Source organism: Oncorhynchus gorbuscha, linkage group LG20, assembly GCF_021184085.1.
Source record: "Oncorhynchus gorbuscha isolate QuinsamMale2020 ecotype Even-year linkage group LG20, OgorEven_v1.0, whole genome shotgun sequence".
Lineage (NCBI taxonomy): Eukaryota > Metazoa > Chordata > Actinopteri > Salmoniformes > Salmonidae > Oncorhynchus > Oncorhynchus gorbuscha.
Window position 1 is genome coordinate 1,498,388 of NC_060192.1, and position 26,151 is coordinate 1,524,538.

General features: G+C 48.9%; 1 protein-coding gene across 3 annotated transcripts in view; it reads right to left on the reverse strand.

Annotated features, from left to right (window-relative positions):
- Positions 1 to 1,940: 1,940 nt before the first annotated feature.
- LOC124007338 (NMDA receptor synaptonuclear signaling and neuronal migration factor-like) overlaps positions 1,941 to 26,151 on the reverse strand; it is a 64,457-nt gene continuing 40,246 nt past the window's right edge. For 2 of the 3 annotated variants that reach the window (XM_046317826.1, XM_046317825.1), the window contains exons 6-15: positions 24,034 to 24,086; positions 23,205 to 23,294; positions 16,049 to 16,176; positions 15,227 to 15,310; positions 14,754 to 14,787; positions 11,692 to 11,762; positions 11,406 to 11,485; positions 9,034 to 9,136; positions 6,333 to 6,408; positions 1,941 to 3,540 (exon numbers count right to left, since the gene is read on the reverse strand). In XM_046317826.1, the coding sequence (XP_046173782.1) occupies positions 3,443 to 3,540; positions 6,333 to 6,408; positions 9,034 to 9,136; positions 11,406 to 11,485; positions 11,692 to 11,762; positions 14,754 to 14,787; positions 15,227 to 15,310; positions 16,049 to 16,176; positions 23,205 to 23,294; positions 24,034 to 24,086 (817 nt within the window). In that variant the 3' untranslated portion in view covers positions 1,941 to 3,442. The remainder of the gene's footprint in view (positions 3,541 to 6,332; positions 6,409 to 9,033; positions 9,137 to 11,405; positions 11,486 to 11,691; positions 11,763 to 14,753; positions 14,788 to 15,226; positions 15,311 to 16,048; positions 16,177 to 23,204; positions 23,295 to 24,033; positions 24,087 to 26,151) is intronic. The other variant, XM_046317827.1, reaches the window with a different exon arrangement.

A 26,151-nucleotide genomic window follows, 5' to 3' on the forward strand; every position in this document is an offset into this window, starting at 1 on the left:
TCAGTTGTGTACATCGTTTCTCTCAGTAGACTTAACAGCCAACTTTACTCAAAAAGGCATTTTCTCCTTCCCAATACCATGAGGGTAAAGTACAATGAAAGGCTCAATACACATATTTGCTTTCGATGTTGGTCATTTCAAATCATTTATCACCAGTAGAGATATACAGTGTGTATTTTATTGTTGATATCTACATTGATATCTACATTGATCTACCTCATAAAATGCATTGAGAGTCAATGCTCCAAAATAAACAAATTGTCACATTATCTTAAATGACTCATAGATTATAATTCGGTTTAGACTACTTTAGACTATATAATAAAACAAAAGTCTGTGAATTTCTTAATGCAACTAAACGTCAATCATGGGGTTGTCCTCCCCCTCCCCAAAACATAATTGTCACGTTCCAGGCCGACTACATTGCAGTCATTGCGTTGCATCAACCAATGGTTGTGTGCCAGGCCACCGACCGTACAGTCGGGCATCAGATTGCTGCTGTATCACATGATGTTGTTTGCTGATTTGTTAAACACCTATCCAGGTGTTGTGAGATTTGACATGGGTGTGTCTGCAATGTGGTCAGCCAGTAACGCGGCCATGATCCACCAGTTGGGCGGGCTGTATGCCTCCTCAGTGTGTCATCAAGCTATCCTCCTCTAGCCAATCATCTTCGAGCTGAGCCAGCCACCGGCCATCTCTGAGTGGGGGCAGGGGAGGGAGGAAGGAAGACGTGGCTGAAGAGCACACCTACTGGGCTTCGTCCCAAATGTCACACTCTTTCCTATATAGTGCATTCCTTTTGACCAAAGCCCATGTCTACAAGGCAGGCATAAGAAATAGCATCTTCCTCTGTCTGAGTTCCTATGAGACGTGAAAGAAAACAAGCATTTTTGTTTCGTTTTCCCTCAGTGCCTAGAACTCTGAAGCGTACAGTACAGCACAATGAGTCACTACACATTATGTTTCAAAAAGAGTGAGACATCAATCATTTTAGGGCATTCTCAACTTTCTTACCCCTCCCATCTCCTCCACGTTGCTGCTACAAAACACAGATGGAGGAGAAATACATGTTTGTAGAGTCTTACTCTGTGCTCTATTCCATGCTACATACAGTAACAATGATAGAGGCAAGAAGTTTGTAGAGTCTTACTCTGTGCTCTATTCCATGCCACATACAGTAACATTGATAGAGGCAAGAAGTTTGTGAAGTCTTACTCTGTGCTCTATTCCATGCCACATACAGTAACATTGATAGAGGCAAGAAGCAAATAGCTTAAATGATTAGCTAAAACAAATCCTAATTTATTTATTTTTTATATTTATTTTTAATCCGTTCTTATGTTTTCCCTAAGACTTTCTATTTCCCTCACACTTTCTATTTCCCTCACACTTTATATTGAAAAGGTTACAGTTCAGTCATAGAAATTGAAGTCACATGAAGGAGAAGTTACGGGTGGAGTGAGAGACAGTATGGCTTAAATTAGACGCAGCAACGAAGGCTTATATGAACTACAGAGAACGGAACAGAAGACCACCTATAGAACTTCTGCTGACTGCTGAGTCAGAGTCTGGGTGACATGACTCCGACTCCAACAGGGACCATACGTTGACATCTCTATCTGAGGGATCGATATCCACCACTCAACTCTTCACCCCCGAGAACATGAAAAAGGACAACAGAACAGCCACACAAAAGAAGAGAATCATGTTGTTGCGCCGACAGAGAAGGGCTGTGCAGGGAGTAATGCTGTGTGTGGAGTTATTATCTTTTAGATCTTAACTGGCCGTCCTCTGGCAATCTGACTGTCTGCCCCCAGTGTTCTTGATACAGTAGTTTTATGGTGTGATGCTGATGGGCACACGCACGCACGCACGCACGCACGCACGCACGCACGCACGCACGCACGCACGCACGCACGCACGCACGCACACACACACACACACACACACACACACACACACACACACACACACACACACACACACACACACTCTCTCCCCTCGGTGCATATACATCACAGCACATAACTCTGCTGATGCCCAGATGGCTCCTTAATGGCTTGGAATGATGAAGATCAGACCAATTCATTAAGTGCCTATTTTTTCTGACTGGACCAAAAGGCCCGGTGGAGGAAGGGGTCCTGAGGGGGAGCCAGGACTGTCGAGCTGATGGTGAGAGCAACCAACTGACTTGAGGCTAGATGGGGTACAGCTACTGACGGAAGGCATTGACACGGGCCATTTAATCCACCGGTATAAGGGTTCTGCTTGAGCTACATGATACCAGGTCTGACATCACAACTCATCTGGTGAAAGTGTGTGTCCAGTGGCTTCACTCTGTGGTGCGAAATGGAGTGGTTCAGCATGGCTATTATCAGAGAGGGAGAACACGCACACACACGCACGCAGCCACACACAAACGAACACACACACACACACACACACACACACACACACACACACACACACACACACACACACACACACACACACACACACACACACACACACACACACACACACACACACACACACACACACACACACACACACACACACACACACACACACACACACACACATTTGTATTTGTGACATCGCCCCCTACACTTTTGGCCCCGGAGCTGAATCAGTTGAAATAGTTAGAAGATAAATGATATATACATTCATCCCAAGCAATGGCAATGAGGATTACAATATCTGGTGCACCAGGGGATCAAACAAACAGAGGTGATTTCATGGCTAAAACCTGAGTTATTGAGGAGAGTTCAGAAGAAACAGCAAACATAATCAATGTATCATGTTCTTAAAGAGGGAGAATTTGCATGACTAGAGCTAGACTATATTCATGTGCTGTATACATACACACCTACGTATGGAGTGAATTTTGATTTTCCAATCCGGATTTCTCTGAGAGGTCCAACCAGGACAGAACCAGACAATTGCCCTTTAAAGTGCTATGAGCATTGATGATAATACACGTTTTTGTTCCTCGTTTCATAAAGGGAGAGAGAGCAAGAGCACAGACGATCTCTCTCCCGTTCTACTCGTTCACTCTTTCTCTCCATCTTCAGGTCTTGTTGTCCTTCTAGCCTCCCTTCTGCTTGGGTGTCTCTCTTTTTGACCCTCGACCCTTAGTGGTTGCGAAGGCGGTGAAGAGGCGGGTTGAAATAAATAATGGGTGACACACACAGCACCATGACAACTGCCCTGTCACCCCCTCGCCTCCTCCTCGACCTCTATCACTCCTGTCCCTCTTCTCTTCGTCCTCCTCCTCATCACCCCCCTCTCCCAGTCCTGTCCTGATTGAAAGCAGGTGTGATAGATGTTACAGTGGGGCTGAGCAGTAGGGTTGAGTTGAGCAGTGGTGTTCAGTAGGTCCTCCTGTCCCAGTAGAGACTGCATGTATGCTACAGGACGGACTTGACTTGGAGCCCCGTCATAAAAGATCCTCGTAGTCCAGGAGTTTAGAGTGCTGGCGAGTTTTCCACAGGCGGAAGAGACGGAAGTCAAAGTACATCTCAATTATCTCTTTTCCTGGATAAAAGAAGGTACAGTGGAGGCCCAATTATTACCGCACCTTGTTAATAACACAAAGAATTTGGTCATTTATATGTTGCCCTCAGGCTATTCCACCTTAAAGCGACAATCAGCAGCTGAAACAATTACAAAGCGTCCTCTCTCCGCCCTGTTTCGGTAAAAAGCTGAGGGATGAATCCACTCTCGGATTAATAGAGGGAGCTATGGATGCAAAGACTGACCATGCATGATATCAACATGATGTTTTAACCATGTCTGTGGCTACATAGTGTCTGTTTACAGGTGCTTTATTTACAAACATTGGAGTAAAACAAGTTTATATGTTGGGTTCTGATGGGGTATGACAGTTGAACTAAGCTCATCGGGCATTTTATAAGTTATATTCTTCAAGAATCAATGGGTACATATCATTCATTAATAAGTCCAAAAATGGATGTAGCAACTGCTGATTGCCCCGTTCAATACACTGAATGTGTTACACGCAGATATCAAATGTGATAATAATCTCGTTAACATTTGACTTGTTCTTCTCAATAACAATATCATTTACAATGACTGGTTCAACTTCTACCATCAATCATTGTGTGTTGACACTGTGTCATTCACTGTTCAGGGAGCACCCAGCTAGCACATAACGCTCTGAGAACAATATGTTCCCCTAAGGCCATGATACACTGATAATTTGAAGAGGCAATGTTTGCTGCATCTATTTTACATTGAAAATGAGCAACTTTTTTACTTTCTGGGGAATCTTGATCAGCAGCGCCACCTAGTGGGCAATTTGTAGGAATCCTCCAATCAGAGCACAAATATTGGTCATGTGATCAGTCTGCTGTTCCAAAATATTTTGGAAAACATGGCAACCATTTTTCAGCTGAAGCGAGAGAAAAATCTACTCCCATGTTGGAGTGAGATGTTGGCCGTCTCTTATGTTTCTCACTACAACATTGTATCAAGATACGTTAATACAAACATACTGTGTTCAGTTTGTCATGTTTAACTGACAAAAATATCCACGGTGGCGTGCATGTTAACCGATTAGCATGCTAACGGCAACCCATAATAAGTCAATGGGACAAACAGGCTAGTTCGTTAGCTAGCTAGCCATGTTTAACTAGCTGGTTAGCTTACCATTTACACTTCCGTGTTTAGAATTGTCAAGTAATATGTTTTCTAAATCTAGTTATCCTTATGTCTGCATTGGCAGTAGGTTTGAGTGGATAACCAGGGCACAGGCAACACCTCTTTGTTGCTTGTTTGCTAGCTGATAAATTCCAGTTCAGATGTGGGCATTAACAGCCAACAACAAGCTATAGGAGATGAGTCAATTAATGGGGAAATTGAGTTTGAAATTGAAATATGCTGCTTCATATGAAATCTATTATTCATGTCCATGTTGCTCACTGCTCATCATTGCTCCAGTGTCTCATTACCCCACTCTGTTGCCAGCAGCATTGCTCTGCAATATTGCCTCAAAGAAATTGCCAGTGTATCATAGAGCTTGGTGAGAGTGGTCCTCATATGGTTATTTGCTTAGAACCTTCTCACAACGTTTTGGGAACGGTATAGTTGCTTGTATTTGGAACATTCTCAGCACATTTACGGAACTTGACAAAAAAAAACGTTGTTTCTTGGTATTTAATTACTTTAACAGAACGCTTTCTAAAGGTTAAAAAAATGTTGTTTCTTGGTATTTCATTACTTTAACCGAACGCTTCCTAAAGGTTAAAAAAATGTTGTTTCTTGGTATTTCATTACTTTAACAGAATGCTTCCTAAAGGTTAAAAAAACATTGTTTCTTGGTAATTCATTACTTTAACAGAACGCTTCCTAAAGGTTCAAACATGGACACATGTTGGTAATGTTCTAGGAATGTTCTCCAACTGGTTTGACGCTGGGAAACATCTCAAATATTTCAGAGAACATTAATGAACAACGTTCTTCTGTGGGAATGTCAGTACTTCAGCATAACGTTTCCTACAGGTTTCCTCATGGTTCTGTTTAAAGTCATGTTTTCAAATTGCTCTGAGAACATTGAGAAAAACTTTAGTAACGTTCAGAGAACGTCCTAAGAACGTTTAAAAACATATACACTCGGTTATCACCATCAACTAAAGTAATTGGCCACACCTAATCTTAATGAGTGTTTGTTTTCTTTGTATCGGGGTCTGTTTTAATAGGCTAAATTGCATTAAAAAAATGGAATGCTAGCTTCATCCTGGTGGTGCAATTAATTCCATAGATAACAGAAGATGAGTTTCCTTGTGTCCTACCTGTGCTTGGAGTAATAAAACAAAGTTAACCCAAAATAAAGTAGCAGTGTTATTAAGAGTCTTATGGAAACATTCAGCGAACGTTTTAAAGAAGTTCATCAAAAACCTCCAAATTACCTATAATTTCCATTCTCAAGAGAGTTAATAAAACCTCCCAGGAAAATGTTCAAAGAACCTCCCTGCAACCTAAAAATAAATGTTCCCATAACAGGCTAAATGTTCCCTTATGTTCTCAGAATGTTGAAAAGAAATTCAATTTTACCGGTCACGAAATGCATGGCTTCGTTCCCACAACCAATGTGAAACCAAATACATACGTTCCCACTACCGCCAAGGAACCAAATGTGCTAGCTGGGCAGGTTTGTTTGACCCTCTCCACAGTGCCATTTACCTTGCAGACCTTATCTAACTCACACCAAAATATAGTGGGAAAGGTAGAGAGGGAGGGAAGGAGACAGGGAGGGAAGGAGAGAGGGAGGGAAGGAGAGGAGAGTGTATGTCGCTGACAGTCCTCACCCTGCGCAGACAGCTCCAGTGGCGACTCGAATTCAATGGAGTAAGGCCTCATCAGGTTCTTCAACTTCTGGAACAGCTGTTGGCCAAAGATAAGAACAGACACCAATTAATCCTCCAGCCTGGCTCTCCCTCCTCACCCGCTTGGACCTCGAAAGGACCCAGCCCAGCTCCAAGCTTTTAGGCAAACTCCTCATTCATCCAAGATGAGTGACAGGAAGGGCAAATGAGAGAATGAGAGAGAGAGAGAGAGAGAGAGAGAGAGAGAGAGAGAGAGAGAGAGAGAGAGAGAGAGAGAGAGAGAGAGAGAGAGAGAGAGAGAGAGAGAGAGAGAGAGAGAGAGAGAGAGAGAGAGAGAGAGAGAGAGAGAGAGAGAGAGAGAGAGAGAGAGAGAGAGAGAGAGAGAGAGAGAGAGAGAGAGAGAGAGAGAGAGAGCAAGAGAGAGAGAGAGAGAGAGAGAGAGAGAGAGAGAGAGAGAGAGAGAGAGAGAGAGAGAGAGAGACAAGATAGAGAGAGCAAGATAGAGCGAGAGAGAGAGAGAGAGAGAGAGAGAGAGAGAGAGAGAGAGAGAGAGAGAGAGAGAGAGAGAGAGAGAGAGAGAGAGAGAGAGAGAGAGAGAGAGAGAGACTGTGTGTGTGTGTGTGTGTGTGTGTGTGTGTGTGTGTGTGTGTGTGTGTGTGTGTGTGTGTGTGTGTGTGTGTGTGTGTGTGTGTGTGTGTGTGTGTGTGTGTGTGTGTGTGTGTAGAATAAAACATTTTAAAGGCACCCAGTGATTGCCGGTCGCTTTGCTTCTTCTGTATAAACAACATGATGCTGTACTCTGTGAGGAACACACTTCTTTCATACTCACCACTGGAGACGTGCGCATGTGGAGAATCAAATCATTAACTCATCTGTAATTTAATGGGCTCTAGAAGCTCTGGCTGACAACTCTCATTCTGTGAGCCTTTGCTTTAGTGTTTTATTGAAGCTAGCTTGATTTCTCTTCGTCGAGCACAACAGTCTCCACTCAGCAGCAAGCCCATCCTAGCTGTTTTTCTGATCTGCCAATCTGTCTCCCAGTAAATACACCCTGCCAACACACATAGAATGCTGGGAGTATTGAGTCAAGGCCAAGAGGGAGAATTCTAAGAACCAGTTCCCAAGATCCTGAATTCTGAGGATACGAGTACTTGAAGTGTAAATTATGATGTATCGATCAGTCAATATGCGATAAATGTAAGTGTGTTAACCATCGCAGGGCTTCCGGCCAGGCGGCATCCCTAGCCGCGTCCTCAGAGTATGCACAGACCAGCTGGCTGGAGTGTTTACGGACATACTCAATCTCTCCCTATCCCAGTCTTCTGTCCCCTCTTGCATCAAGATGTCCAACACTGTTCCTGTACCCAAGAAAGCAAAGGTAACTGAACTAAATGACATCACTTCTGTCATCACAAAGTGCTTTGAGAGACTAGTCAAGGATCATATCAGCTCTCCCTTACCTGACATCCTAGACCCACTTAAATTTGCATACCGCCCCAATAGATCCACAGACGATGCAATCGCCATCACTCTGCACACTGCCCTATCCCATCTGGACAAGAGGAATACCTATGTAAGAATGCTGTTCATCGACTACAGCTCAGCATTTAACACCATAGTACCCTCCAAGCTCATCATTAAGCTCGGAGCCCTGGGTCTGAACACTGCCCTGTGCAACTGGGTCCTGGACTTGCTGATGGGCCGCCCCAGGTGGTGAAGGTAGGAAACAACACCTCCACTTTGCTGATCCGCAAACAAGGGTGTGTGCTCAGCCCCTTCCTGTACTCCCTGCTCACCCATGACAGTGGCCATTCACGCCTCCAACTCAATCATCAAGTTTTCAGATGACACAACAGTAACAGGCCTCATTACCAACACTGACGAGACAGAGGAAGGAGATAAGTGGAGAGAGAGGAGGGAGATAAGTGGAGAGAGAGGAGGGAGATAAGTGGAGAGAGAGGAGGGAGATAAGTGGAGAGAGAGGAGGGAGAGAAGTAGAGAGAGAGGAGGGAGAGAAGTAGAGAGAGAGGAGGGAGAGATATATAGAGAGGGGAGGGAGAGAAGTAGAGAGAGAGGAGGGAGAGAAGTAGGGAGAGAGGAGGGAGAGAAGTAGGGAGATTAGTAGAGAGAGGAGGGAGAGAAGTAGAGAGAGAGGAGGGAGAGATGTAGAGAGAGAGGAGGGAGAGATGTAGAGAGAGAGGAGGGAGATATGTAGAGAGAGAGGAGGGAGAGATGTAGAGAGAGAGGAGGGAGATATGTAGAGAGAGAGGAGGGAGATATGTAGAGAGAGGAGGGAGAGATGTAGAGAGAGAGGAGGGAGAGAAGTAGAGAGAGAGGAGGGAGAGAAGTAGAGAGAGAGGAGGGAGAGAAGTAGGGAGAGAGGAGGGAGAGAATTAGAGAGAGAGGAGGGAGAGAAGTAGAGAGAGAGGAGGGAGAGATGTAGAGAGAGAGGAGGGAGAGATGTAGAGATAGAGGAGGGAGAGATGTAGAGAGAGAGGAGGGAGAGAAGTAGGGAGAGAGGAGGAAGAGAAGTAGGGAGAGAGGAGGGAGAGAAGTAGGGAGAGAGGAGGGAGAGAAGTAGGGAGAGAGGAGGGAGAGATGTAGAGAGATTAGTAGAGAGAGAAGAGGGAGAGAAAAGAAAAAGAGGGATTCTCTATCCTCTTCATTGAGAACTGTAGTGTACCTTATCTCCATTGGGGTTTCCCAGGACGTAGCAGCCCATAATGTGGATGAGGTTGGGTTCAGGGTTCACTTTGCTCATAAACCGACTCAGCCTCCTCCAGAACCTGTTGTAGGAGGACGACATGGTTCAGTTACAACAATACTACTACTCTAACAGTACTAACAGAGAGACAGGTACTGTATGAATACATCCCAAATGACACCCTATTCCCTATGAAGTACACTACTTTTGAGCAGGGCCCTTAGGGTTCTGGATATGGAAAAGGGTTCCACAATGTCAAAAGTTGTGCACTGTAAATGCAATACGGTGCCATTTGGGATCCATCCAGGTACTGTGTGAAGAGTATGACTGCTATGTGAAGAGTATGACCGCTATGTGAAGGGTATGACCGCTGTGTGAAGAGTATGACCGCTATGTGAAGGGTATGACCGCTGTGTGAAGAGTATGACCGCTATGTGAAGAGTATGACCGCTATGTGAAGAGTATGACCGCTGTGTGACCGCTGTATGAAGAGTATGACCGCTGTATGAAGAGTATGACCGCTGTGTGAAGAGTATGACCGCTGTGTGAAGAGTATGACCGCTGTGTGACCGCTGTGACCGCTGAAGAGTATGACCGCTGTGTGACCGCTGTATGAAGAGTATGACCGCTGTGTGAAGAGTATGACCGCTGTGTGACCGCCTGTATGAAGAGTATGACCGCTGTGTGACCACTGTATAAAGAGTATGACCGCTGTATGAAGAGTATGACAGCTGTATGAAGAGTATGACCGCTGTGTGAAGAGTATGACCGCTGTATGAAGAGTATGACCGCTGTGTGAAGAGTATGACCGCTGTATGAAGAGTATGACCGCTGTAAGAGTATGACCGCTGAAGAAGTATGACCGCTGTGTGAAGAGTATGACCGCTGTATGAAGAGTATGACCGCTGTGTGAAGAGTATGACCGCTGTGTGAAGAGTATGACCTCTGTATGAAGAGTATGACCGCTGTGTGAAGGGTATGACCGCTGTGTGAAGAGTATGACCGCTGTATGAAGAGTATGACCGCTGTATGAAGAGTATGACTGCTGTATGAAGAGTATGACCGCTGTGTTAAGAGTATGACTGCTGTATGAAGAGTATGACCGCTGTGTGAAGAGTATGACCGCTGTGTGAAGAGTGTGACCTCTGTATGAAGAGTATGACCGCTGTGTGAAGGGTATGACCGCTGTGTGAAGAGTATGACCGCTGTATGAAGAGTATGACCGCTGTATGAAGAGTATGACCGCTGTATGAAGAGTATGACCGCTGTATGAAGAGTATGACCGCTATGTGAAGAGTATGACCGCTATGTGAAGAGTATGACCGCTGTGTGACCGCTGTATGAAGAGTATGACCGCTGTATGAAGAGTATGACCGCTGTGTGAAGAGTATGACCGCTGTGTGAAGAGTATGACCGCTGTGTGAAGAGTATGACCGCTGTGTGACCGCTGTATGAAGAGTATGACCGCTGTGTGAAGAGTATGACCGCTGTGTGACCGCCTTATGAAGAGTGTGACCGCTGTGTGACCACTGTATAAAGAGTATGACCGCTGTATGAAGAGTATGACAGCTGTATGAAGAGTATGACCGCTGTGTGACCGCTGTGTGAAGAGTATGACCGCTGTGTGAAGAGTATGACCGCTGTATGAAGAGTATGACCGCTGTATGAAGAGTATGACCGCTGTATGAAGAGTATGACCGCTGTGTGAAGAGTATGACCGCTGTGTGAAGAGTATGACCGCTGTATGAAGAGTATGACCGCTGTATGAAGAGTATGACCGCTGTGTGAAGAGTATGACCGCTGTGTGAAGGGTATGACCGCTGTATGAAGAGTATGACCGCTGTGTGAAGAGTATGACCGCTGTATGAAGAGTATGACCGCTGTGTGAAGAGTATGACTGCTGTGTGAAGAGTATGACCTCTGTATGAAGAGTATGACCGCTGTGTGAAGGGTATGACCGCTGTGTGAAGAGTATGACCGCTGTATGAAGAGTATGACCGCTGTATGAAGAGTATGACTGCTGTATGAAGAGTATGACCGCTGTGTTAAGAGTATGACTGCTGTATGAAGAGTATGACCGCTGTGTGAAGAGTATGACCGCTGTGTGAAGAGTGTGACCTCTGTATGAAGAGTATGACCGCTGTGTGAAGGGTATGACCGCTGTGTGAAGCGTATGACCGCTGTATGAAGAGTATGACCGCTGTATGAAGAGTATGACCGCTGTGTGAAGAGTATGACAGCTGTGTGAAGTGTATGACAGCTGTATGAAGAGTATGACAGCTGTGTGAAGAGTATGACCACTGTATGAAGAGTATGACAGCTGTATGAAGAGTATGACTGATGACACTAACTGGCTCATGTCCTCTTCTTTCTCCACCTTGGCGAATGTGGCCACTTTATTCTTCAACAGGTACAGATGCCCTGGACCTCCCTATAACAAACCCACTGCTTTTCAAGTTCACAGTCAAGATTCAAACCAACACCACTACCTGGCACTCACAGGAAATACAGTAGTTATCTATCTTCCCGCTGGGATTTACATTCAACCTAACAAGGGTTTTCTTTTGTTCTTTCATAATCATCGTCATCTCTCTTTCTCCCCTATCTTTCTCTCGCTCTACTCTCCCCCTGTCTCACCTGACAGAAGATGAGCAGCCTCCAGATTCTGCTGCCTCTCCTGTAGGCTGTTAGCTTCTTCTCAATCTCCTCTGTGGAGAGAGAGCAAGAGAGAGGGGTTAGAGAGAGAGAAAGAGAGAGGGGTTAGAGAGAGAGAGAAAGAGAGAGGGGTTAGAGAGAGAGAAAGAGAGAGGGGTTAGAGAGAGAGAAAGAGAGAGGGGTTAGAGAGAGAGAAAGAGAGAGGGGTTAGAGAGAGAGAAAGAGAGAGGGGTTAGAGAGAGAGAAAGAGAGAGGTTAGAGAGAGAGAAAGAGAGATGTTAGAGAGAGAGAAAGAGAGAGGGGTTAGAGAGAGAGAAAGAGAGAGGGATTAGAGAGAGAGAAAGAGAGAGGGGTTAGAGAGAGAAAGAGAGAGGGTTTAGAGAGAGAAAGAGAGAGGGGTTAGAGAGAGAGAAAGAGAGAGGGGTTAGAGAGAGAGAAAGAGAGATGGGTTAGAGAGATAGAAAGAGAGAGGGGTTAGAGAGAGAGAAAGAGAGAGGGGTTAGAGAGAGAGAAAGAGAGAGGGGTTAGAGAGAGAGAAAGAGATGGGTTAGAGAGAGAGAAAGAGAGAGAGGTTAGAGAGAGAGAAAGAGAGAGATGTTAGAGAGAGAGAAAGAGAGAGGGGTTAGAGAGAGAGAAAGAGAGAGGGGTTAGAGAGAGAGAAAGAGAGAGGGGTTAGAGAGAGACAAAGAGAGTGGGGTTAGAGAGAGAGAGAAAGAGAGAGGGGTTGGAGAGAGAGAAAGAGAGTGGGGTTAGAGAGAGAGAAAGAGAGAGGGGTTAGAGAGAGACAAAGAGAGTGGGGTTAGAGAGAGAGAAAGAGAGAGGGGTTAGAGAGAGAGAAAGAGAGTGGGGTTAGAGAGAGAGAGAAAGAGAGAGGGGTTAGAGAGAGAGAAAGAGAGAGGGGTTAGAGAGAGCAAGAGAGTGGGGTTGGAGAGAGAGCAAGAGAGGGGTTAGATAGAGAGAAAGAGAGAGGGGTTAGAGAGAGCAAGAGAGTGGGGTTGGAGAGAGAGCAAGAGAGGGGTTAGAGAGAGAGAAAGAGAGAGAAAGAAAGAGAGGGGTTAGAGAGAGAGAAAGAGAGAGGGGTTAGAGAGAGAGAAAGAGAGAGAAGTTAGAGAGAAAGAATGAGAGAGGGATTAGAGAGAGAGAAAGAGAGAGGGGTTAGAGGGAGAGAAAGAGAGAGAGGTTAGAGAAAGAGAGAGGGGTTAGAGAGAGAGAAAAAGAGAGAGGGTTAGAGAGAGAGAAAGAGAGAGGTATTAGAGAGAGAGAGAAAGAGAGAGGGGTTAGAGGGAGAGAAAGAGAGAGAGGTTAGAGAGAGAGAAAGAGAGAGGGGTTAGAGAGAGAGAAAGAGGGATTAGAGAGAGAGAAAGAGAGAGGGGTTAGAGGGAGAGAAAGAGGGAGAGGTTAGAGAAAGAGAGAGGGGTTAGAGAGAGAGAAAGAGAGAGGGGTTAGAGAGAGAAAGAGAGAGGGGTTAGAGAGAGAGAAAGAGAGAGAGAGGTTAGAGAGAGAGAGAAAGAGAGTTTAGAGAGAGAGAAAGAGAGAGGGTTAGAGAGAGAGAAAGAGAGAGGGGTTGGAGAAAGTGACAGAGAGAGGGTTTGGAGAGAGGGACAGAGAGAGTGGTTGGAGAGAGGGGTTGGAGAGAGGGACAGAGAGAGGGGTTGGAGAGAGGGACAGAGAGAGGGGTTGGAGAGAGGGACAGAGAGAGGGATTGGAGAGAGGGTTTAGAGAGAGAGACAGAGAGAGTGGTTAGAGAGAAAGACAGAGAGAGGGGTTGGAGAGAGGAACAGAGAGAGGGGTTAGAGAGAGAGAAAGAGAGAGGGGTTGGAGAGAGGGACAGAGAGAGGGGTTGGAGAGAGGAACAGAGAGAGGGGTTAGAGAGAGAGAAAGAGAGAGGGGTTAGAGAGAGAAAAGAGAGAGGGTTGGAGAGAGGAAAGAGAGAGGGGTTGGAGAGAGAGACAGAGAGAGGGAAAGAGAGAGGGGTTGAAGAGAGAGACAGAGAGAGGAGTTAGAGAGAGAGAACAGAGAGAGGGGTTAGAGAGAAAGACAGAGGGGTTGAGAGAGGAACAGAGAGAGGGGTTAGAGAGAAAGACAGAGAGAGGGACAGAGAGAGGGGTTAGAGAGGAACAGAGAGAGGTGTTAGAGAGAAAGACAGAGAGAGGGGTTAGAGAGAAAGACAGAGAGAGGGGTTGGAGAGAGACAGGAGAGGGGTTAGAGAGAGAACAGAGAGAGGGTTAGAGAGAAATACAGAGAGAGGGGTTGGAGAGAGGGACAGAGAGAGGGGTTGGAGAGAGAGACAGAGAGAGGGACAGAGAGAGGTTGGAGAGAGGGACAGAGAGAGGGGTTAGAGAGAGGAACAGAGAGAGGGGTTAGAGAGAGAGAAAGAGAGAGGGGTTGGAGAGAGGGACAGAGAGAGGGGTTGGAGAGAGAGACAGAGAGAGGGACAGAGAGAGGGGTTGGAGAGAGGGACAGAGAGAGGAGTTAGAGAGAGGAACAGAGAGAGGGGTTAGAGAGAAAGACAGAGAGAGGGGTTGGAGAGAGGAACAGAGAGAGGGGTTAGAGAGAAAGACAGAGAGAGGGACAGAGAGAGGGGTTAGAGAGAGGAACAGAGAGAGGTGTTAGAGAGAAAGACAGAGAGAGGGGTTAGAGAGAAAGACAGAGAGAGGGGTTGGAGAGAGGGACAGGGAGAGGGGTTAGAGAGAGGAACAGAGAGAGGGGTTAGAGAGAAATACAGAGAGAGGGGTTGGAGAGAGGGACAGGGAGAGGGGTTAGAGAGAGGGACAGAGAGAGGGGTTAGAGAGAAAGACAGAGAGAGGGGTTGGAGAGAGGGACAGGGAGTACAGTTAAAACAGAATTTCTCCACACAAAAAGCCAGCAGTATGGAACACTGCATTATTCTCACAAACACGTAATGCATCCCAAATGGAACACTAATCCCTACACAGTTCACTACCTTTGACCGGAGCCCATAACAAAATTAGCGCACTACATAGGGAATAAGGTGCCATTTGTGACTAATGAAGACAAAGTCACATAAAGGGCAGTTTACCTACCGAGGATATCATCAAACGTAGCATGTTCATGGTCCTGGAGATACAGAGACATGATATCCACTCAATATCCATTCACTGAATAGTATGCACGATAATTGATTTATCATATGTGCATGCAGACATAGAGAACAAGTTGATGGTGTCAAGTGTGTGTGTGTGTGTGTGTGTGTGTGTGTGTGTGTGTGTGTGTGTGTGTGTGTGTGTGTGTGTGTGTGTGTGTGTGTGTGTGTGTGTGTGTGTGTGTGTGTGTGTGTGTGTGTGTGTGTGTGTGTGTGTGTGTGTGTGTGTGTGTGTGTGTGTGTGTGTGTGTGTGTGTGTGTGTGTGTGTGTGTGTGTGTGTGTGTATATGTGTGTGTGTGTGTGCGTGCGTGTGTGTGTGTGTCAAAGACCAAAGCATAGCAGTTGGCTAGCTACTGCTCTGTTCCAGCTGTTGTATGCACGCGTGTACTTGATCATAAATGCCTTCCACTCACATAGAGGATAGGGATGATTGAGGGATCATCCCTGCGGATGATGGTGGGGACATACTCCGCCTTGGGGACTTTGGAGGAGATCAGCTGAGAGTGAGAGACGGAGAAAGAATAGAGAAGAAGAAGATGGAAGAGAAAGGAGGGTCACATTCACTTGTGTCTCTCTGTTGTGTTTTGTCCCTAAACCAGCTGAGCCCTTAACATTCCTTATTCATACTAGTATGTCTGAGCAGCCAAGATGCATCATATCTGCGTCTCTTTACTGCCTTTCAACGGGATTGGAGTCAATACCACTTTATTTCAGTCTGTTAAGGATCTAAAAATAGCCCATTTATTTCTGTACGTTATTTTTTTTTAGTTTGTTCACGAGCTTAATTTCCATTCACGTGTTGAAGACCAACTCAGTAAACATGTTCACATACAGACGAGTCTCGGGAAATAACAGCCCTATAAGACAGACAACCCTCCCACCCAATCACAAGTTTGGTAGACAAATTACAGGACAGAGGCGGACACAATGTGGTCCCAGATAACCACAACCAGTCAGTGGTGGTAAGCTTGTGATGGTAACGTCATGGCGCATGCAAACTACTCACTTGTGAAATACACAAATTGAAAATATCCTCTGCAAACTCCATCTAGCTAGCTAGCGGAAATGTTTACAGCAGGACATGAGCAGATAGTGCTCTGGACGGATATCCGGCATGCGTACCAACTCTGCTCTTTCCTCCCTGCCAAACTGATGGAACATTGGTACATTGTTGAAGGCAACCGTGGTCTGTCTAGAGAGACTACACCGGATTTTTGCAAACCCTAGTCCCTCACCATGATTTTGGGTGGGATGAAGTCATCTCCCTCACAGGCAAGTCTCTCCATCTCCCTCTCCTCCTCCCAGTCTAGCTCCTCACGCTCCCCCTCATCCAGGGTCCCACACGAGGCAGGCAGGTCCCCACCTGACCCCCCGACACAAAGAGCAGGCACACCGTCAGAAAGAGAGAGAGAAAGAGAGAGGGACGGAGGAGGGAGGAGACGGGAGAGAGATGGAATGAGGGGAGACAGGGAGTAAGAGAGTGGGGCGGGAGAGGAAGGGAAGAGCAAGAGAGACAGAGAGAGGGGAGGGAGGGAGGGAGGATGGAAGGGAGGGAGAGGGAATGGAAGGGAGGAAGAAAGAGTGGAAGGGAGGGAGAGGGAGTGGAAGGGAGGGAGAGAGAGTGGAAGGGAGGGAGGGAGGGAGGTAGGGAGGGAGGGAGGGAGGGAGAATGGAAGGGAGGAAGAAAGAGTGGAAGGGAGGGAGAGTGAGTGGAAGGGAGGAAGAGAGAGTGGAAGGGAGGGAGAGAGAATGGAAGGGAGGGAGAGAGAGTGGAAGGGAGGGAGAGGGAGTGGGAGGGAGGGAGGGAGGGAGAGTGGAAGGAAGGGAGGGAGAGAGGATGGAAGGGAGGAAGAAAGAGTGGAAGGGAGGGAGAGAGAGTGGAAGGGAGGGAGGGAGGGAGGGAGGGAGGGAGGGAGGGAGGGAGGGAGGGAGGGAGGGAGGGAGGGAGGAGGGAGGGAGGGAGGGAGGGAGGGAGGGAGGAAGGGAGGGAGGGAGAGAGAATGGAAGGGAGGAAGAAAGAGTGGAAGGGAGGGAGAGAGAGTGGAAGGGAGGGAGGGAGGGAGGATGGAAGGGAGGGAGAGAGAATGGAAGGGAGGAAGAAAGAGTGGAAGGGAGGGAGAGAGAATGGAAGGGAGGGAGAGAGAATGGAAGGGAGGGAGAGAGAATGGAAGGGAGGGAGAGAGAATGGTAGGGAGGGAGAGAGAATGGTAGGGAGGGAGAGAGAATGGAAGGGAGGGAGAGAGAGTGGAAGGGAGGGAGAGAGAGTGGAAGGGAGGGAGAGAGAGTGGAAGGGACGAGGGAGTGGAAGGGAGGGGGAGGGAGGGAGGGAGGGAGAGAGAGTGGAAGGGAGGGAGAGAGAGTGGAAGGGAGGAAGAGAGAGTGGAAGGGAGGGAGAGAGAATGGAAGAGAGGGAGAGAGAGTGGAAGGGAGAGAGAGTGGAAGGGAGGGAGAGGGAGTGGAAGGGAGGGGGAGGGGAGGGAGGGAGGGAGGGAGGGAGGGGGAGGGAGGGAGGGAGGGAGGGAGGGAGGGAGGGAGGGAGAGTGGAAGGGAGGGAGAGAGAGTGGAAGGGAGGGAGGGAGGGAGGGAGAATGGAAGGGAGGAAGAAAGAGTGGAAGGGAGGGAGAGAGAATGGAAGGGAGGGAGAGAGAGTGGAAGGGAGGGAGAGAGAGTGGAAGGGAGGGAGAGAGAGTGGGAGGGAGGGAGGGAGGGAGAGGGAAGGAAGGGAGGGAGAGAGGATGGAAGGGAGGGGGAGGGAGGGAGGGAGGGAGAGAGAGTGGAAGGGAGGGAGAGAGAGTGGAAGGGAGGGAGAGAATGGAAGAGAGGGAGAGAGAGTGGAAGGGAGGAAGAGAGAGTGGAAGGAGAGAGAGTGGAAGGGAGGGAGAGGGAGTGGAAGGGAGGGGGAGGGAGGGAGGGAGGGAGGGAGGGAGGGAGGGAGGGAGGGAGGGAGGGAGAGAGAGAGTGGAAGGGAGGGAGAGAGAGAGAGTGGAAGGGAGGGAGAGAGAGTGGAAGGGAGGGAGAGAGAATGGTAGGGAGGGAGAGAGAATGGAAGGGAGGGAGAGAGAGTGGAAGGGAGGGAGAGAGAATGGAAGGGAGGGAGGGAGGGAGGGAGAATGGAAGGGAGGGAGAGAGAATGGAAGGGAGGAAGAAAGAGTGGAAGGGAGGAAGAAAGAGTGGAAGGGAGGGAGAGAGAGTGGAAGGGAGGAAGAGAGAGTGGAAGGGAGGGAGAGAGAGTGGAAGGGAGGGAGAGAGAGTGGAAGGGAGGGAGGGAGGGAGGGAGAATGGAAGGGAGGAAGAAAGAGTGGAAGGGAGGGAGAGAGAATGGAAGGAGGGAGAGAGAGTGGAAGGGAGGGAGAGAGAGTGGAAGGGAGGGAGAGAGAGTGGGAGGGAGGGAGGGAGGGAGAGTGGAAGGAAGGGAGGGAGAGAGGATGGAAGGGAGGGAGAGAGAATGGTAGGGAGGGAGAGAGAATGGAAGGGAGGGAGAGAGAGTGGAAGGGAGGAAGAAAGAGTGGAAGGGAGGGAGAGAGAGTGGAAGGGAGGGAGAGAGAGTGGAAGGGAGGGAGGGAGGGAGAGAGAATGGTAGGGAGGGAGAGAGAATGGTAGGGAGGGAGAGAGAATGGAAGGGAGGGAGAGAGAGTGGAAGGGAGGGAGAGAGAGTGGAAGGGAGGGAGAGAGAGTGGAAGGGACGAGGGAGTGGAAGGGAGGGGGGAGGGAGGGAGGGAGGGAGAGAGAGTGGAAGGGAGGGAGAGAGAGTGGAAGGGAGGAAGAGAGAGTGGAAGGGAGGGAGAGAGAATGGAAGAGAGGGAGAGAGAGTGGAAGGGAGGAAGAGAGAGTGGAAGGGAGAGAGAGTGGAAGGGAGGGAGAGGGAGTGGAAGGGAGGGAGGGAGGGAGGGAGGGAGGGAGGGAGGGAGGGGGAGGGAGGGAGGGAGGGAGGGAGGGAGGGAGGGAGAGAGAGTGGAAGGGAGGGAGAGAGAGAGAGGGAAGGGAGGGAGAGAGAGTGGAAGGAGGGAGAGAGAATGGTAGGGAGGGAGAGAGAATGGAAGGGAGGGAGAGAGTGGAAGGGAGGGAGAGAGAGTGGAAGGGAGGGAGAGAGAATGGAAGGGAGGAAGAAAGAGTGGAAGGGAGGGAGAGAGAATGGAAGGGAGGGAGAGAGAGTGGAAGGGAGGGAGGGAGAGTGGAAGGGAGGGAGAGAGAGTGGAAGGGAGGGAGAGGGAGGGGAGGGAGGGAGGGAGGGAGAGTGGAAGGAAGGGAGGGAGAGAGGATGGAAGGGAGGAAGAAAGAGTGGAAGGGAGGGAGAGAGAGTGGGAGGTAGGGAGGGAGGGAGGGAGGGAGGATGGAAGGGAGGGAGGGAGAGAGAATGGAAGGGAGGAAGAAAGAGTGGAAGGGAGGGAGAGAGTGGAAGGGAGGGAGAGAGAGTGGAAGGGAGGGAGAGAGAATGGTAGGGAGGGAGAGAGAATGAAAGGGAGGGAGAGAGAGTGGAAGGGACGAGGGAGTGGAAGGGAGGGGGAGGGAGGGAGGGAGGGAGGGAGGGAGAGAGAGTGGAAGGGAGGGAGAGAGAGTGGAAGGGAGGAAGAGAGAGTGGAAGGGAGGGAGAGAGAATGGAAGAGAGGGAGAGAGAGTGGAAGGGAGGAAGAGAGAGTGGAAGGGAGAGAGAGTGGAAGGGAGGGAGAGGGAGGGAAGGGAGGGGAGGGAGGGAGGGAGGGAGGGAGGGGGAGGGAGGGAGGGAGGGAGGGAGGGAGGGAGGGAGGGAGGGAGGGAGGGAGGGAGGGAGGGAGGGAGGGAGGGAGGGAGGGAGGGAGGGAGAGAGAGAGTGGAAGGGAGGGAGAGAGAGAGTGGAAGGGAGGGAGAGAGAATGAAGGGAGGGAGAGAGAATGGTAGGGAGGAGAGAGAATGGAAGGGAGGGAGAGAGAGAGTGGAAGGGAGGGAGAGAGAGTGGAAGGGAGGGAGAGAGAGAGTGGAAGGGAGGGAGAGAGAGTGGAAGGGAGGGAGAGAGAATGGTAGGGAGGGAGAGAGAATGGAAGGGAGGGAGAGAGAGTGGAAGGGAGGGAGAGAGAGAGAGAGTGGAAGGGAGGGAGAAAGAGTGGAAGGGAGGGAGAGAGAGTGGAAGGGAGGGAGAGAGAGTGGAAGGGAGGGAGAGAGAGTGGAAGGGAGGGAGAGAGAGTGGAAGGGAGGGAGAGAGAGTGGAAGGGAGGGAGAGAGAGTGGAAGGGAAGGAGAGAGAGTGGAAGGGAGGAAGAAAGAGTGGAAGGGAGGGAGAGAGAGTGGAAGGGAGGGAGAGAGAGTGGGAGGGAGGAAGAGAGAGTGGAAGGGAGGGAGAGAGAGTGGAAGGGAGGGAGGGAGAGTGGGAGGGAGGAAGAGGAGAGTGGAAGGGAGGGAGAGAGAGTGGAAGGGAGGGAGAGAGAGTGGAAGGGAGGGAGAGAGAGTGGAAGGGAGGGAGAGAGAGTGGAAGGGAGGGAGAGAGAGGGAAGGGAGGGAGAGAGAATGGTAGGGAGTGAGAGAGAGTGGAAGGGAGGGAGAGAGAGTGGGAGGGAGGGAGAGAGAGTGGAAGGGAGGGAGAGAGAGTGGAAGGGAGGGAGGGAGAATGGAAGGGAGGGAGGGAGAGTGGGAGGGAGGAAGAGAGAGAGTGGAAGGGAGGGAGAGAGGATGGAAGGGAGGGAGAGAGAGTGGAAGGGAGGGAGAGAGAGTGGAAGGGAGGGAGGGAGGATGGAAGGGAGGGAGAGAGAGTGGAAGGGAGGGAGGGAGGATGGAAGGGAGGGAGAGAGAGTGGAAGGGAGGGAGGGAGAGAGATGTCAATAGAAAGTGACAGTGAGGCACAAAGAGAAGCAGACGTGAAGTGACAGAGAATAACAACCTTCCAGATGATTGGTGCAAGAAGATGAGAAACAAAGGAACATCGTCTAGTCAAAAAGGAGAGAAGAAAATGAATGAGTAGGTAAAAAGGAGAATGGGAAAGGTGACAGGGTAGAGACACCGATTGTGTCAACCATTATGAGGAGAAATATTGGACTGTCAGAGAAGGAGAGAAATACATGAGACAAATAGACAATACAAATGCCATCAACACTAACCTCTATCAGCAGACTATCAGACACACCGTGGCACAAAGTAGATGGAAAAACAGAAAACAAACACACAAACATTCAAAAACTACAGAGAAAAACACATGCCGACACACACATACAGTACACACACACACTCCCAGACCTGAGCTTCACACATATACAGTACACACACACACACTCCCAGACCTGAGCTTCACACACACATATACAGTACACACACACACTCCAAGACCTGAGCTTCACACATATACAGTACACACACACTCCCAGACCTGAGCTTCACACACACATATACAGTACACACACACACTCCCAGACCTGAGCTTCACACATATATATACAGTACACACACACATACTCCCAGACCTGAGCTTCACACACACATATACAGTACACACACACACTCCCAGACCTGAGCTTCACACACACATATACAGTACACACACACACTCCCAGACCTGAGCTTCACACATATACAGTACACACACACTCCCAGACCTGAGCTTCACACACACATATACAGTACACACACACACTCCCAGACCTGAGCTTCACACACATATACAGTACACACACACCCCCAGACCTGAGCTTCACACACATATACAGTACACACACACACCCCCAGACCTGAGCTTCACACACACATATACAGTACACACACACACTCCCAGACCTGAGCTTCACACATATATATACAGTACACACACACACCCCCAGACCTGAGCTTCACACACACATATACAGTACACACACACACCCCCAGACCTGAGCTTCACACACACATATACAGTACACACACACACCCCAGACCTGAGCCCAGACAGTGAGCTTCACACACACATATACAGTACACACACACACCCCAGACCTGAGCTTCACACACACATATACAGTACACACACACACCCCCAGACCTGAGCTTCACACACATATACAGTACACACACACACTCCCAGACCTGAGCTTCACACACACATATACAGTACACACACACACCCCCAGACCTGAGCTTCACACACACATATACAGTACACACACACTCCCAGACCTGAGCTTCACACACACATATACAGTACACACACACCCCCCAGACCTGAGCTTCACACACACATATACAGTACACACACACACCCCAGACCTGAGCTTCACACACACATATACAGTACACACACACACCCCCAGACCTGAGCTTCACACACACATATACAGTACACACACACACCCCAGACCTGAGTACACACACATATACAGTACACACACACACCCCCAGACCTGAGCTTCACACACACATATACAGTACACACACACACCCCAGACCTGAGCTTCACACACACATATACAGTACACACACACACCCCAGACCTGAGCTTCACACACACATATACAGTACACACACACACCCCAGACCTGAGCTTCACACACACATATACAGTACACACACACACCCCAGACCTGAGCTTCACACACACATATACAGTACACACACACACCCCAGACCTGAGCTTCACACACACACATACACACACACTCCCAGACCTGACACACACATATACAGTACACACACACACAGACCTATACACACACACAGTACACACACACTCCCAGACCTGAGCTTCACACACACATATACAGTACACACACACACCCCCAGACCTGAGCTTCACACACACATATACAGTACACACACACACCCCCAGACCTGAGCTTCACACACACATATACAGTACACACACACACCCCCAGACCTGAGCTTCACACACACATATACAGTACACACACACACTCCCAGACCTGAGCTTGACACACTCCCAGATCATTTGAGACAAATACTCACAGAGAAAGCAAGAGAGCATCACAAACTTGGAGACAGACCCACGGTCAGAGGAAGACAGACAGTGTCAGAATCAACAGCAGACACAGCTGATTAGCGTGTGTGTGTGTGTGTGTGTGTGTGTGTGTGTGTGTGTGTGTGTGTGTGTGTGTGTGTGTGTGTGTGTGTGTGTGTGTGTGTGTGTGTGTGTGTGTGTGTGTGTGTGTGTGTGTGTGTGTGTGTGTTGTGTGTGTGTGTGTGCGTGTGTGTTTGCGTGTTGTGTGAATGTGTGTATTTTATCATAAATGCTTTTCAATGCTTAATGCTTCAGCATCAGGGTTGGGGTCAATTCCACTTTGATTTAATTTAAAGCATGGAAGAGAACTGGAATAGGAATGAACTGGAATCGACCACCACAAACTCTGTTTAGCGTACTTGTGTATGAGTGTGTTTTCCTGTGCCCAGTTTGTGAGTGTCTGAGTGAGTGTGTATAGTAACATGTGTGACTGTATTGACTCACTGTCTCTGGGGTCATGTGGAGAGTCATTCTTGACAGGGGTGGGGTCACTCCAGGAGCGGTTGAAACTCATCGCTCTACGCTCGGCAAATGCTAGTGCAGGTGGGGAGAGAGAGTCACACACCCACGCACCGCACACACACCCTGAACACACACACCCTGAACACCCACCGCACATGGGCCGTTGTAGTCACACACACACACACACACACACACACACACACACACACACACACACACACACACACACACACACACACACACACACACACACACACACACACACACACACACACACACACACACACACAGAGACACAGACACAGACGCACACGCACGCGCACACGCACGCACGCACGCACGCACGCACGCACACACACACACACACACACACACACACACACACACACTCCTCTCCAGAGGACACACTGGGTGGGTGAGTTTTGGCTCGGTGCAACATGACCAGCCTCACAAATGAGAGACTGGGGAGATCTCCCATTCGTTAGCTTAACGTCTCACATATCCAGACCACCTACGCCTCAACACCAGCATAAACACACACACACGTAGGTTTATCAAACGTGTGCCAACACACACACACACACACACACACACACACACACACACACACACACACACACACACACACACACACACACACACACACACACACACACACACACACACACACACACACACACACACACACACACACACAAGGCCATGCATAATCCCCGGCATGCATGAACACAAAGTCAACAAGACACAAAACCACTGATGGAGGGCGGACATGTTGGGAGAACACACAGCACACAGTAACACGGTGACTCACTCTGTGCCTTCATCCTCCTGCTGCCCACCATTCTGAGATGCTTCCGGAAGTTCCTGTGGGCAGGATTGGGCACGAGGAGAAATACAAGAGGAGACAAGTCAAAATCACTTCGAGGAAGAAGTCAATTAATAAGGGAAAGAGAGTGGCTGTGTCTGAAATGACACCCTAAATAGTGCACTACTTTTGACACACCCAGGAACACAGCACTATGGAAAGCAGTGCACTAAATAGGGATTAGGCTGCCATAATAAGATTTTTTTAAAGTGACGGAGACATGAAAATAAATGTAATTGAAGATTTCCGATTGAATTGCTTCATAATTTAGATCAGTCAGGTGAGTGCTTTGAGTAACAGAGGAAAATTCAACTGCTACTGCATACCCTCTAGTATCTGTCAGCTGCTGCTACTGCATACCCTCTAGTATCTGTCAGCTGCTGCTACTGCATACCCTCTAGTATCTGTCAGCTGCTGCTACTGCATACCCTCTAGTATCTGTCACCTGCTGCTACTGCATACCCTCTAGTATCTGTCACCTGCTGCTACTGCATACCCTCTAGTATCTGTCAGCTGCTGCTACTGCATACCCTCTAGTATCTGTCACCTGCTGCTACTGCATACCCTCTAGTATCTGTCACCTGCTGCTATCTGCACCTGCTGCATACCCTCTAGTATCTGTCACCTGCTGCTGCTACTGCATACCCTCTAGTATCTGTCACCTGCTGCTACTGCATACCCTCTAGTATCTGTCAGCTGCTGCTACTGCATACCCTCTAGTATCTGTCACCTGCTGCTACTGCATACCCTCTAGTATCTGTCAGCTGCTGCTACTGCATACCCTCTAGTATCTGTCAGCTGCTGCTACTGCATACCCTCTAGTATCTGTCAGCTGCTGCTACTGCATACCCTCTAGTATCTGTCAGCTGCTGCTACTGCATACCCTCTAGTATCTGTCAGCTGCTGCTACTGCATACCCTCTAGTATCTGTCAGCTGCTGCTACTGCATACCCTCTAGTATCTGTCACCTGCTGCTACTGCATACCCTCTAGTATCTGTCAGCTGCTGCTACTGCATACCCTCTAGTATCTGTCAGCTGCTGCTACTGCATACCCTCTAGTATCTGTCAGCTGCTGCTACTGCATACCCTCTAGTATCTGTCAGCTGCTGCTACTGCATACCCTCTAGTATCTGTCAGCTGCTGCTACTGCATACCCTCTAGTATCTGTCAGCTGCTGCTACTGCATACCCTCTAGTATCTGTCAGCTGCTGCTGCTGCATACCCTCTAGTATCTGTCAGCTGCTGCTACTGCATACCCTCTAGTATCTGTCAGCTGCTGCTGCTGCATACCCTCTAGTATCTGTCACCTGCTGCTACTGCATACCCTCTAGTATCTGTCACCTGCTGCTACTGCATACCCTCTAGTATCTGTCACCTGCTGCTGCTGCATACCCTCTAGTATCTGTCAGCTGCTGCTGCTGCATACCCTCTAGTATCTGTCAGCTGCTGCTGCTGCTGCTGCATACCCTCTAGTATCTGTCACCTGCTGCTACTGCATACCCTCTAGTATCTGTCAGCTGCTGCTGCTGCTGCTGCATACCCTCTAGTATCTGTCAGCTGCTGCTACTGCATACCCTCTAGTATCTGTCAGCTGCTGCTACTGCATACCCTCTAGTATCTGTCAGCTGCTGCTGCTGCTGCTGCATACCCTCTAGTATCTGTCAGCTGCTGCTACTGCATACCCTCTAGTATCTGTCAGCTGCTGCTACTGTATACCCTCTAGTATCTGTCAGCTGCTGCTACTGTATACCCTCTAGTATCTGTCAGCTGCTGCTACTGTATACCCTCTAGTATCTGTCAGCTGCTGCTACTGCATACCCTCTAGTATCTGTCACCTGCTGCTACTGCATACCCTCTAGTATCTGTCAGCTGCTGCTACTGCATACCCTCTAGTATCTGTCACCTGCTGCTACTGCATACCCTCTAGTATCTGTCAGCTGCTGCTACTGTATACCCTCTAGTATCTGTCAGCTGCTGCTACTGTATACCCTCTAGTATCTGTCACCTGCTGCTGCTGCATACCCTCTAGTATCTGTCAGCTGCTGCTACTGCATACCCTCTAG